The sequence below is a fragment of the Sphaerodactylus townsendi genome, linkage group LG10 (assembly GCF_021028975.2).
Source record: "Sphaerodactylus townsendi isolate TG3544 linkage group LG10, MPM_Stown_v2.3, whole genome shotgun sequence".
Classification (NCBI taxonomy): domain Eukaryota; kingdom Metazoa; phylum Chordata; class Lepidosauria; order Squamata; family Sphaerodactylidae; genus Sphaerodactylus; species Sphaerodactylus townsendi.
This window is the reverse complement of record NC_059434.1, coordinates 38,410,287-38,423,648: the sequence shown is the minus strand read 5'-3', so window position 1 is coordinate 38,423,648 and position 13,362 is coordinate 38,410,287. Positions and strand designations below refer to the sequence as shown.

General features: G+C 40.2%; 1 protein-coding gene across 7 annotated transcripts in view; it reads right to left on the bottom strand.

Moving 5' to 3' along the window:
- Nucleotides 1-11,509: 11,509 nt before the first annotated feature.
- Nucleotides 11,510-13,362, bottom strand: part of AADAT (aminoadipate aminotransferase) — a 28,618-nt gene continuing 26,765 nt past the window's right edge. For 5 of the 7 annotated variants that reach the window (XM_048509797.1, XM_048509801.1, XM_048509798.1 and 2 more), the window contains exons 13-15: nt 12,970-13,076; nt 12,530-12,631; nt 11,510-11,657 (exon numbers count right to left, since the gene is read on the bottom strand). In XM_048509797.1, the coding sequence (XP_048365754.1) occupies nt 11,616-11,657; nt 12,530-12,631; nt 12,970-13,076 (251 nt within the window). In that variant the 3' untranslated portion in view covers nt 11,510-11,615. Of the gene's footprint in view, nt 11,658-12,529; nt 12,821-12,897; nt 13,077-13,362 lie in introns of all 7 variants that reach the window. The other 2 variants (XR_007245647.1, XM_048509803.1) reach the window with 2 other exon arrangements.

Below are 13,362 nucleotides of genomic sequence, written 5' to 3'. Positions count from 1 at the left end.
TGGAGGTAGAGGTATAGTAGATGACAGAGCCTTTCTCTCCACATTTCCTTGGCTGCTGCTGGCCTGTGAAAATAAAATCTAGAAAAGTTCTAGATTTTTCATTATTTTTTCACCATCTGCCAGTTCACAAAGAAAACAGTGAATTATTGTAGGAATTCAGACATGTTCCTCTCCAGTGATGTGCACCTTTGGCACTATAAAATAATTATTTATCTCTTCTTGCATTTTCTTTTTTCCAAACCATCAATTTCCAGCAGACTTTGTCCGAATACTTAATAATTTACCAAAGTAAAAGTTAAATTACAAACATTCTCATAGGGAAAAAATAAAACCGTTCTGAGTGGCAAGACAGAGAGAGGGCTCTTTCTCATGTTACATTTTCACTCGTTATATTGTTGTGTAGCCTTTTATTCCCTCTCCTCCCAACATTCTGCATCTATCTAGCTCTACCTTGGGGTTAGTTTGGGCTCTCTTTAAAGCATTATCAGATCAGCTTCACTTTCCATGCACAATTCTTTTTCCAAATTTATTCTCTCTGAAAATCCATGCCTTTTGCTATTCACTGTGAGAATCCACACACCCTACTGTCTTTCCTGTTCTTTCCTCTCCTTACCCCACCCTTTGTTACCCCAACATTATTATTAGCAGGAGTGCGTTCCATAAATCATACCTCCCTTCCCATTAGAGTTCTGCCTTTCCCTACATATAAAATGACTCTTTCTTTTTTATTTCCTTCTTTAATGCTTATACAAGAAAGCCACACACAGAATGCTAAGTATGGCATTTAAATCCCTCTCACCAGCATTAATCTTCATTTAATTCTAGTGTGCAGTTTTGCTAGTACACTTGCACAAAAAAAGGGGAGTGACTTTTAATGCAGCCATCACCAACATCGGTGTTGCCTTTGGTGACATACATAGCAATGAAGATCTGTGTGCCTGCACATGTACAGAATGGGTGGGGAGGACCCTAGTGGAATGCAGAACAGATACAAAAAAACAATGTAGGTGCGTAGCATTCATCACAAAGCTGATCTGTTAGTTTGCTGACCAACCAACTACCGTACATACTCGTATATATAAGTCAAGGCACCTAATTTTACCACAAAAAACTGGGAAAACTTATTGACTCACGTATAAGTCGAGAGTGGGAAATGCAGCAGTTACTGGTAAATTTCAAAAATAAAAATAGATACCAATAAAATTACATTAATTGAGGTATCAGTAGGTTAAATGTTTTTGAATATTTATTTCAAAGAAAAACAGTAAACTAGCTCTGTAAGTGGAAAAAAGGGTCAACAAAAACAATATGGTCTCAACAATAACTTTAAAAGTTCAAAAACCTTAGCTCAACCAGCAACCAAGTTAAAACACAAGAGTTAAAATCCTTCAAAACTGGATTTTTGGTCAGGGGAGGAATGTTTATGTTAGCAGTACCAACTTTTCAGAGTATCTGTAGGAGACCCTCCTGATGATACCATCCAGGTTTGGTGAAGTTTGGTTCAGGGGGTCCAAAGTTATAGACCCTCAAAGTGTAGCCCCATCTACTATTAGCTCCCATTGGAAACAATGAGGGAATGGGGGGATGATTTTGTTAGTTAGCCAGCCAGCCAGCCAGCCAGCCAGCCAGCCAGCCAGACAGACAGACAGACAGACAGACAGACAGACAGACAGACAGACAGACAACAGGAATAGTGCTGTACGAGAGACATGGTATCCTGTTTTTAATGAGAATACTTCTGTCTAGCAAAAATGGCCTTCTGTGGTTACTGTTTTACTAAAATGGTTTGCTAACATGTTTGGTCAATGACCTGGTATGAACTCTAATATATTGTTCGTTCTCTGAATAGTTTACTAAGATACAATCCGGTACAAGCAAGATAGAGATGTTGGGGTCAAGTAGCACAGCTGGCATTGCAGGGAGTCTTAGCTGGTCACTTGTCAACCAATGGCAGCTGCTGCAGGGCCCACTCATAGTGGCAGTTTCTTGCTAGTGAAGGTGGGAGTCAGGAGGAATCAGCTGAAGGCAGGGGAAGGGTCACTTTCACTGAGCAGTCTGCTATATGCACACCGTGCTTACACCTGTAAGCTTGGGAGAATTTTTGCATTTGCTGCAGGATGTACTAAAGTGGACAGGATTGCCTGTTGGGAACCATGGAAGCCAGGAATGCCAATTGACTTGCATGGGCTCAATTAAAACATGCTACAGCACAACATGAAATGCAATGAAAATGTGGAATGGATTGTGGGTGACAATCCCTGGGCCCAGATAGACTGTTTTGGAACTGGCATGATGGCCTGCAGAATGGAATGACAGCCCCCTGGGAGTAGCAGATATGCTTTTGGCCTGGAATGCCAGTCCCCAGAGTGAAATTTCAACCCCTGGGAGTAGAATGAGTATTCTGGGCCTGGAATGACAACCTCCAGAGTAGAATGACAGACCCTATGATTGAAATCAGTGCAAGGTATTCATTTTACTCTAACATTTGTGACGTGCAGATGTAGAGGCTAATTTCAGTCACAGCGCTGTCATTCTACTCTGGAACCTGTCATTCTAGTCTCAGAACATGCCTGCTACTCTCAGGGGCTGTCACTTCACTCTGGGGGCTGCTAATCCAGTAATCCAGTACTTCATCCCAAGCCAGCCATTCTCAACCAGGGTTCCGTGGTACCCTGGGGTGCCGTGAGCATGTCCCAGGGGTACCGCGGTAACACTACCGCCCCCCTAATTTTTGTGGTGTCTCCCACTGGCGCTAGCAAGGACATGGAGCTGACCCATGGGGCAGGGCCTGCCACAAGGTCAGCAGCCACCCCCCCCCAGTGCTTCCCTTCACCCTGGGAGGGGAAGGTGGGCGTGTGGCAAGCAGGGGCAATGGGAGGGGAAGGTGGAGGGTGGCGGCAGGGGTACTGTGAGATATGAAGAGTGAGGTCAAGGGTACCCTGACCTCAAAAAGGTTGGGAAACACTGTCCCAAGCACTTCAATTCTACTCAAGGAGCTGGCGTGTTCAGTCTGCGCTGGTAAATGCCAGGAATTCAGTTATCTCTGCTTATACCTTTGATGCTGAAAAACTGACACAGAGCTAAGATGGCCTGGTGCACTTGGGGAAGCTTATGATTGTCAGTTCTGGATTGGAAACTATCTGGAGATTTTGGGGACAGAACCTCAAGAAGGTGGGGTTTGGGGAAAGGGGAGCCTCAGTAGGGTATAATGCCATAGTGTCTACTCTCCATACCAAATCACTTTATTTTTCCTGCCAAAACCATGGGTCGTTTCTGTTTTCCACACCCCCATGTTGTTGCCAAACTCAATTTCAGTGTTTACTGTGCCATTTTTTGATACCTCACAGTTTCTTCCCTCTCCTCTTAAACTCAATATTCAGGTTAAATTACCGTGTTGGCACTTTGCGATAAATAAGTGGGTTTTGGGTTGCAATTTGGGCACTCGGTCTCAAAAAGGTTTGCCAACGCTGACATTATGTAATTAAATTATGCAGCACGGGCATGTTTGTACACACCTGCTTAATTTATGTTCTTTATAACAAAATAGAAGATTACCCCCTCACTGTTTTTTGAGCTGCAATTCTTTGCTCTAATTTTTGGAGAAGAGACTTAAAAACAACAAAAAGAGCATTATGATATTATATGCAAACTAGGGATCATGCAATAAAGATCTTAATCAATGTTCACATCTAATACCGTGTTTCCCCAAAAATAAGACAGTGTCTTATATTAATTTTTGCTCACAAAGATGCGCTATGTCTTGTTTTCAGGGGATGTCTTATTTTTCTGTGTTCTGTTCGTCGGACATGCTTCCAAACAAAAACTTTGCTATGTCTTACATTTTGGGGGATGTCTTATATTTTGCACTTCAGCAAAACCTCTACTACGTCTTAGTTTCAGGGGATGTCTTATATTCAGGGAAACAGGGTATTAAATGCTGCATTATCCCTGATAAAATGTTTGAAAGCTGACTTTACACAGAACTGCACTACATCCACCATCGCCTTGATGACCTGACCTGCAATATCTAGCTACTGAGTAGTGTCACTATATTAAGCTTTAACAGTTGCAAGCAATCCATTTACTTTTTAAAGCAACAAAACATTACTGATTTCCTTTCGCATAAGAAAACAATATTTTATGTTGCAACAAATCCCTTATAAAATATTAAAGCTCTTGTAAATGTGTCACTGAGATATATTTTCCTTAAGACTGCTGTTTTTTGTGGACATCCATTATAAATCATTTTTAATTGGATAGTGAGTGTAAAAGAAACACTCAGGTAATATTTATCTATCAGAACACTGACATGATTAACAAATTTGTGCCTGATCTAAGCATATAACATGACATAAACATCAATATCGAAAACAGTGATGGATCGTGCTTCATCTAGAGAGTTTTCTTATTGAAGTTTGATGATCTCTGGATAAAAGAGGCTTCCAAACTTTATTATTAATTTGTTAATATATGTGTCTGCTTGTGGTTCAGACAGTAAATTATTTTTACGGGGGTGGGGGAAAAGACATAGAGTCACACTTGCCTTTTGATTAGGGGAAGTCACACTTGCCTTTTGATTAGGGGAAGTCAGCCGTGAGCACAGCTGCGTGGCAGACAGTGGAGCTCCTCATCGTGTTTAAACAGGGAAACACGAGGAGACCCCACCGCGAAGGGACCTTGGGGCTGGGAGTGCCACAGACAACACTCCTTGCATAATAGGCCCTAGTGATTTCAATGAATCCAGAACTGTCTGTGATGGAAAACAGCACCTATGGAACAGGCAGAACTTTCGCTAAAAGAACACTTGTTTGCCAATACCTATAACCCCAGAGTCACGACTTACTCCAGAGTGAGATTCAGCCCTGCCAGCTTGGGGTGATGCCACCATACAGGTAGCCAGGGTGTGATACTGTAGCTATAAACTCATTGCAAGTCTAATGATACAAGAGACCAGTTGAATTCTACCTGACAATAACATCTCTCATTCTGGTCTGACTAATCATTCTGAATTACCTGTTTTTCAGGAAGAATAAATTATCATCTGACTAGTACTTCTACCTACTTTTCTGCTTTCCTACCTTTTTGCTTTGCAATCTGTCATTTACTCTGGCTAATTTCCAGCTTATCTGTCTTCAGACCTCTGACACTGAGAGATAGAGGGAGGTTCCAAGGGTAACTTCAAATAATAGTGCATAGACATTTTGGAAATGTATATTTGACCAGAACTATTCAAGACTTTAAAAAGGGAAGCTAAAAAAAATATGAGGGAATGCTTTAAACATTGTGGACACATTGGGCATTAACAGAGAGAAAACGTAAGTGGTACCTATAGCAGAAGGATTTGACTTGTGTAAAGCTGAGATAAGATTTCATACCTGGTTCACATTCCTTTGTTAGCATGGTTATGGATTCCTCTATGTGGTGCTGGTATACCTTTCAATGAGACTAATGTACAGCATTGACTGTTCACATCTGTAAATTTATTTATTGGTTTGCCAAGCTCGCCTATCATAAAGGGCATCTCAGGAAAGCATATACATCAGTATTTGTATATTTTGGCCTATGGGTGTGAGTGGGAGCAGGTGGATATCATTAAATTATTTTGGCATTAGATAATTTATGTGTATACATGAACTTTCATTTTTCTCCTTTCCCTTATCTCTTTTTCTCCCTTCCCACTGCTCTTTCCCCCTTCTCCCTCCCCATCTCCTTTCCTTGCAAGACCCATTAACAAATAAATGCAGCATCTCCTCCAGACATTTATTTTTGGGACTCCCATTTTTATCCGTCCTGTAATCCACATTCAGACAACACTGTGGGCTGCCATACTCTTGTGGAAAAGAAGGAACAATTCTAGAATTTTAATTGAAGTTATTTTATTACTATTGACTGCTTTATGTTGACTGATGGATTGTAATATGTTGGAAGCCACCCTGAGCACAGCTTTGCCAGGGGAGGGCAGAATACAAATTGAATAAAATAAAAATAAATGAAGACTTAAAACCTTATATACAATGAATTATTTGGACATTTGCTAAAACTAACAATTCCTTATTTTGAAAGAAGTAGGAATCATACTTGAAAGTATAAGCAATTATGAGATGGCATCTTGATAAGGAAAGCCCTATTCTGCCACTCTAACAAAGATGTAAAGAACAAGAACAACTGTAAATGTAGCTGGAACAGTCAATTTCTTATGTGTACAAACAAAGGCATTTGTAGATCAAATATAGTTAATTTACAAGGGATAATGTCATGATTGGTTAGAACACACACTGGCTTCCTAAATGAGAAGTTTCCCAGGTTTGGTTTCTTTGGATAAGAAAGGAAGGGAGATACACAGCATATCTGAAGTGTTTTATTTACTTATTCGAAAAGAACACAGAAAGAGGCAAAGAGGCACTGCCCTCCAGATCCTTCAAATTAGATCTGCTCCCCATCAGTTTAGTCTCAGAGAGCCTGCAGTGCAAGGATCTTCACCTTTCAGCCAATTCAGAACTTGCTGTGGTTTCTCTGCCTGTTCCCTACAAAACTCAAACTTCATGCATACACAAATAAACAGGCCAGCAGCCAGCTGAGAGGCATTTCTGGTGAGCTATCAGGTGACAATTAGCTTCCATTCAGGAAATATCCAGAACTGTTCAAGAATAGAAACATTATTTTGTCCGACTCCCTAATTCCTTTTCAAAAGACACTTTAGGCAAAATCAAAGTGATATTCCCAGTACTTAGACAGCAATCTTGCAACAATATCTTTAATGACGAGGGAAGATAATATGGGACTCCACTCAAAGGCTGTTGTGAGGGTGAGTATGTGAGGGTGAGCAGTATAGTGGCCAGGTTTGCAAATGATACAAAATTATTCTGGACTTGCAATAAAGCCTTTTGAGTGAGAAAATGCAAAAGGCACTAGAAAACTCCACAGGCAGCCCCCCCCCCCTTTGCAAAGTTGGACCCTGACTTTGGCAGCAGGGTGCCCATTGTCTTCATGTAGTCGCTTTCACAACAGCACCCCCTCCTCTTTGGAAAGCGCCTGTGTGAAGACAGCAGCATTCCCTACTTCTTTACACAGTGAGGGATTAAAATGGAGTTCACTGCCAAATAACATAGTGATGATCACAAGCATACACAATTTTGAAAGGGGATTATATAGATAGAATAGAATGAATAGAATAGAATAGAATCTTTATTGGCCAAGTGTGATTGGACACACAAGGAATTTGTCTCCGGTGCATATGCTCTCAGTGTACATAAAAGAAAATACATTTTGATAAAAAGGAATCTGGAATTTACAGCACTTAATGATTGTCATGGGTCACAGTAAAGCAGTCAGGTAATCCAATAGTAATAAAAACATAAAATGTAAAATCATAAAATAATAAAAAATGAAATGAAATGTCAGCACAGGCTATAGTCATACAGTCATAATTGGGAGATGGGTAAGAGGAATGATAAAAAAAGTAGTGCAGTAATTATATAATAAATATATAAGAAATAGTTTGACATTATCGAGGGAATTATTTGTTTTAACAGAGTGATGGCATTCGGGGGAAAACTGTCCTTATGTCTAGTTGTCTTGGTGTGCAGTGCTCTGTAGCGACGTTTAGAGGGTAAGAGTTGAAACAGTTCATGTCCAGGATGCGAGGGGTCATTAAATATTTTCACAGCCCTTTTGACCCGTTACGGTATACAAGGTCACTCAATGGAAGGCAGGTTAACTGGCAATTGTTTTTTCTGCAGTTCTGATTATTCTCTCTGAAGTCTATTATTAGATCTTGTTGGGTTGCAGAACCAAACCACACAGTTATAGAGGTGCAGATGACAGACTCAATGATTCCTCTGAACTGTATCAGCAGCTCCTTGGGCAGTTTAGGCTTCCTGAGTTGGCGCAGAAAAGAACATTCTTTGTTGTGCTTTTTTTAATGACATTTTTTGATATTAGGTGTCCATTTTAAGGTCATGAGATATGATGGAGCCTAGAAATTTAAAGGTCTCTACTGTTGATATGTTGTCTAGTATTGTGAGAGTGGGATGGGAGGGTTTCATATGAAATCTACCACCATTTCTACGGTTTTAAAGTGTGTTCAGTTCTAGATTGTTCCAGTGGCACCGCAGGGGCTAGTTGTTCAACCTCCCGTCTGTATGCGGTTTCGCCGTTGTCTCCAGTCAAGGACCAATCACTGTTATTATCATCTGCAAATTTCCAGGTATTTTAACAGATGGATCGTTTGAGATGCAGTCATTGGTATACAGAGAGAGAAGTGGTGAAAGTACACAGCCTTGGAATTATATTAGCTCGGCCCACAGGTGTCTGATGTAATTTTTCCTAGCTTCACCTGCTGTTTCCTATCTGTTAGGAAGCTTGTGATCCACTTACAAACTAATGCTCCAGGTACTGCTAGCTGATTTAGTTTGGTTAGAAGAATGTCCGGTCTGATAGTATTGAATGCTGAACTAAAAAAAGTCAACAAAGAGGACCCTTGCATGAGTCTTTGGCGATTCAAGATGCTGAATTATAGTGCAAAAGCCATATTAACAGCATCATCTGTGAATCTATTTGCTTTCGGTATTACCAAATTGCAAGGGGTCCAACAGTGGATCCGTGATGGTTTTCAAATGGTACATCACTAGCCTTTCAAAAGTTTTCATAACTACAGATGTTAGAGCAACTGGTCTGTAATGGATTAAGTTCCTTGATGGAAGGCTTCTTCGGCACTGGGGCGATAGTGGAGCGTTTGAAGCAGGAAGGAACATAGCACATCTCTAGTGATTTGTTAAAGATTTGGGTGAAGATGGGGGCCAATTGGACAGCTGAGACTTTTAAGCAAGAAGGTGTTATCTTGTCTGGGCCTGGTGCTTTTCCAGGCGTCTGTCTGTGAAATAGATCTTGCACTTCCTTTTCTGAGATCACCAGGGGTTGTAAACCCAATGAAATGGGATCAGTTATAGGAAGTTTGGCTATTGTTGATGCATCTGAGTTAGAGGTTGTGGAGAAAGGTGACTGTAGATTGTTTTCAAACCTACAGTAGAACACGTTCAGAATTAGATCTGCCAATTGCTGATTTCCTTCAGCTTGGGAAGGTGGTTTACTGTAACCCGATTGATATTTTTTTGAGAGTTTTCCACATGTTTGCTGTTCCGTTTGGTGAAAACTGATTTTTTAGCTTTTCAGAGTAGTTTCTTTTTGCTGCTCTGATCTCCTTTGTTAATACATTTCTAAGCCTGATTGTACGGCATTCTATCCCTCACCTTTTCTTGAGGCCTCTTCTTTGGAACGGCGTAACTGCTTAAGTTTAGCTGTGAACCAAGGTTTGTTGTTACTATATCGCATGAAGTTCCTGGTTGGTATACAAAGATCTTCACAAGAAGCTGACATATGATGTTACAGTATCTGTGAGTTCATGCAGAGCTGCAGAGGTGGCTTTAGAAGTATTCCAGTCTGTACAGGGAAAGCAAGCGTGCAGCTTTAACTGTGCCTCTTCAGTCCAAGTTCTCGCAATTTGGATTATTGGTTTTGTGGCTTCCCAAATCTTTGTTTGTAAGCAGGTACAAGGTGAATCATGCAATGATCAGAATGGCCTACAGCTGCTTTCATTAGTAAAGACCGATAAGCATCTTTCAGTGTTGTAGAGCGGGGGTCTGGGATATTCTTGCCTCTGGTGGGACAGTTGACATGCTGAAAGTATTTTGGTGAGTCTTCCATAGAAAGTTTGCTTTGTTTAAATCTCCCAAAATAATAACCAGTGAATCAAGGGTGTTTGGCTTCAGCCTCCATAATCTGATGGGTTAGAGTTCTTAATGCCTTTTTTACAGATGCTTGTGGATGAATATAAACCAAAAAAAACAAGAACTGAATTTATCTCTCGAGGGGAATAAAAGGGTTTACAATTAAGTAAGGACTCCAAATTTTCATCTGGAAATTTTGAATTATTGTTATGTCTTGACACCAGCTTTTGTTGATGTATATACATAATCCTCCTCCTTTTTTCTTCCCTGATAATTCTGCAATCCTGTCTGAGCGAAATATCTGAAATCCCGGTATGCACATTATCATCAATGCTCTCCATTTAGCCAGGTTTCAGTAAAGCATGGGGCGAATGCGTTGTAAAGGAAATCCGAATTGCACCTGTTCAAAAGAAGTATTTCATCTATCTTGTTGGCAAGTGAGCATAAATTGGTAAGAAAAGATTGAAGGGAATGAGGGTTTTTTTAATTCCCTTATTCATTAGTCTGGCCCAAGAATTCCATGCCTCTTCGTCTCTGCCGCCTGTACTTGTTTTTGCTGATCTGTTGTTGCCGAGCGGCTTGCCTCCTGTGCCTCCTGTGCTGAAATTTCCTGCATGGTTGTAAAGATCTGTTGTTGCCAGGAAATGGCTGCCTCCTGTGCTGAAATTTCCTCCGTGGTTGTAAAGACAGATAGGGGTAAAGTTGCAGAGAGCCACTCCTTAAGGAAACGTTCCCTAATTCTTAGCAGATGGTCTCTGGAGTATGAAATTCGATAGAGGACATAGAGGACAGGTCTGCCAGTTGCTACTAGACTAAAGGGAACTTCCACATTCAGAGGCAGTAAACCTCTGAATACCAGTGCCATGAGGCGACATCAGAAGGAGGCCTTGACCTCTATTCCCTGATGTTGGACCTCCAAAGAAACTGGTTGGCCACCATGTGAAATAGGATGTTGGACTAGATGAACCGCTAGTCTGATCATGCAGAGATCTTGTTATTTTCTTTGGACAGTTAAGGGCCGAGGATTATCGTTGTGCTGTTGCTGGTCTGATTTTTTGGGGGAGGGGTCAATATGTACAGAGAGGGCTTCTATATTGGAATCTGTACAAAAATTTCCTTGTGGATTTTGTCTCTCCGACTTAATCTACTCATATGATGGTTTGTAAGCAGGCATCAAAAACAGAATGTGTACTACGTAATACTATGGTATGGAACAAGAAAGTTCTGCTATCAATGACAGTATTTCTAAATGACAGTTAGATGTTTATTAGTTAATAAGAATTTTGATGAGAAATATATGAAAATATATAATACCACTGTATGGATATGGAAAAATGGGTTTTTTAATTCGTTATAATATAGCATTTAAGTAGTTGCCAGCCAGTGTACTATGCGTTTCTTGTTGCATACCATTGTAAGCAGGCATGACATTTCAGATTACTGTGAATAGGAAGAAATACTCAGAAAAGCTACTAGATAAATTCATGGTTTAACTGGGAAAAAACCCATTATATTATTTGTAATTATTTTTTTTCTGATTTGTAATAAATAGCAATATCATAAAAAGTCCTGAACTTTCATCAAGCTCATCTTCAGATGTAGTACAAAAGGCAAAACACAGAAACTCTGTGAAGCCAGAAATGTAATTAAGCTCTTTTCTTGCAGATGGTCTCTCATTCATTGGTGATAAGACTGCCCTGACAGCCTAGATAATCTAAACTTTGCTGCACATATTACTTAACACACTGTTCAAAGACATTTATATGCAGCCTGAACACAACTGCACCAGGATGAGGAAAAAATATATATTTCATGACAGGGTACATCTTAAGAGACTCGAAGTCTCCTGAAGCTCATTCTGGTTACTTAAGGATCCTTTACTTAGTGAAATCATTTAGCTTCTTTGATGAGCTCTGCCAGCCTTTGAAAACCCTACAATTAAAAAAAAAGAGGCAAGTCAGTCAAGTACAGATGTAATGCCCCAATGTGGACAAATATCAAAGGATTCAGAAGAACCCAGTTTTGCATGTGAGCTATCGAACTGAACACACAAATTTATGTGCAGGCAATGTGAAGGAACACTGAAGTGATAGGAAGTCTGTGTGAGCCTTCAGTATTCCCAACCAGTCTTCCCTCCATGTGTCATATGAGTGACTCCTGCTCTAGAGCCTTAGTAGGATGTTAGAGAAAGTGGTCTGGATAAGGGACGTGAAAACAGACCACCCATTCCCTGTATTGCTTGTTCATGTTGGCAGGGGGTCAGGGAAAACAGGGAGTTGTTCCTCCGATCAACTGGATCAAACTTTTACAGTACACTCCTAAATAGAGTTAGACTCTTCTAAGAAGTGACTTCTATAGACTTAGAAGGGCATAATTCTGCTTAGGACTGAGGTTACTACCTCAAAAAGCAATTTTAAAAATAAATTATATACTTAAAATGCTTTATATATATGTACATGGTAAACATTAACAAACTTGGCATAATCTTCCTCCCTTATTTGCCCTCTGTGTGTATGGTAGAAAACGATATTTACTGTTGTACAACATTACAAAGTGGTTCTAAGATCATCCAAATGGAATAACTTCCTAGAACTCTTAAACCTCTCTGCTTTCTGTAGCAAGTGACAAAATAATTCAGTCAGGTGACAAAGACAGGCCCGTAATCCACAAACATTTTCATTTTCCACTGGGTGAGAGTATGGGTAAACTAATGAAATGGAGGCTTACTTCCAGGTAATATGGGTGAAAAAGAATGAACAGAGATTTAGTGACAGAACCCTGATTAAACGGTTCATCTGACTCACCTGATCAATTTGGCTTGGAGAAGATAATGAGAAGGAGGCTCTGACATATGAACTGGGTTCAGAACTATCGATATTAAATGCTCGCCCAGGAACTAACAGCACCTAAAAAGAAATCCCTTGGGTTCAGTCATAAGCTTGTTGTAACCTTCCAAATTGTAGAACTATATGTGCTGGTTTGTATCCTACATGATCAAAAAATGGCATACTTTACAACAGGATTTTCCTGCTTCTCCCACCAGCTGCAGCCCACCAAACTCCCCAGCTTTTGTTGGGGTGTGTGTCTTAATGAATAGTATAAAGGACAAAATGGAAGAAAGGAATTCCCTCTTTCCCTCCAGTGTTGGAAGTATCCTTTGTTGGAAACAGATGGGAGGATACAAGCCCTTGTTAGAGCACCTTTCTTCAAGTATTACGTTACATCTAGTTGGTATTTTTCATACTTGTTTCTCCAAAGCCTTTTCCATTATTAGGTGCTGTGTGTCAGAAATTCCTTTAATTTTAATCCAGAGAAACATTCCAGCAGCAGGGGCATGCCAGTCTGCTAGGCCTAGAAAGAAAGAGATAAACATATAGCACAGCAAAAGAAGATTTAGAGATGCCTCCAACATATCTACCTACACTTACACAGGAGGTAAAGGTTGGCATTATCACTGGCTTGGGGACCCACAGCTTTCCTTCTGTAACAAAACTGGGTTTCTTCTACTATATTAGAATGGAGTTTATCCACATAACTGTGAGTTGTTTTTCACATCATCACTTGCTATTCTCTGAGTTTATTCATGCACTTTTCTGGGTATAAAGGGATTTTCTCCTGATGACATGTTCATTTTAGT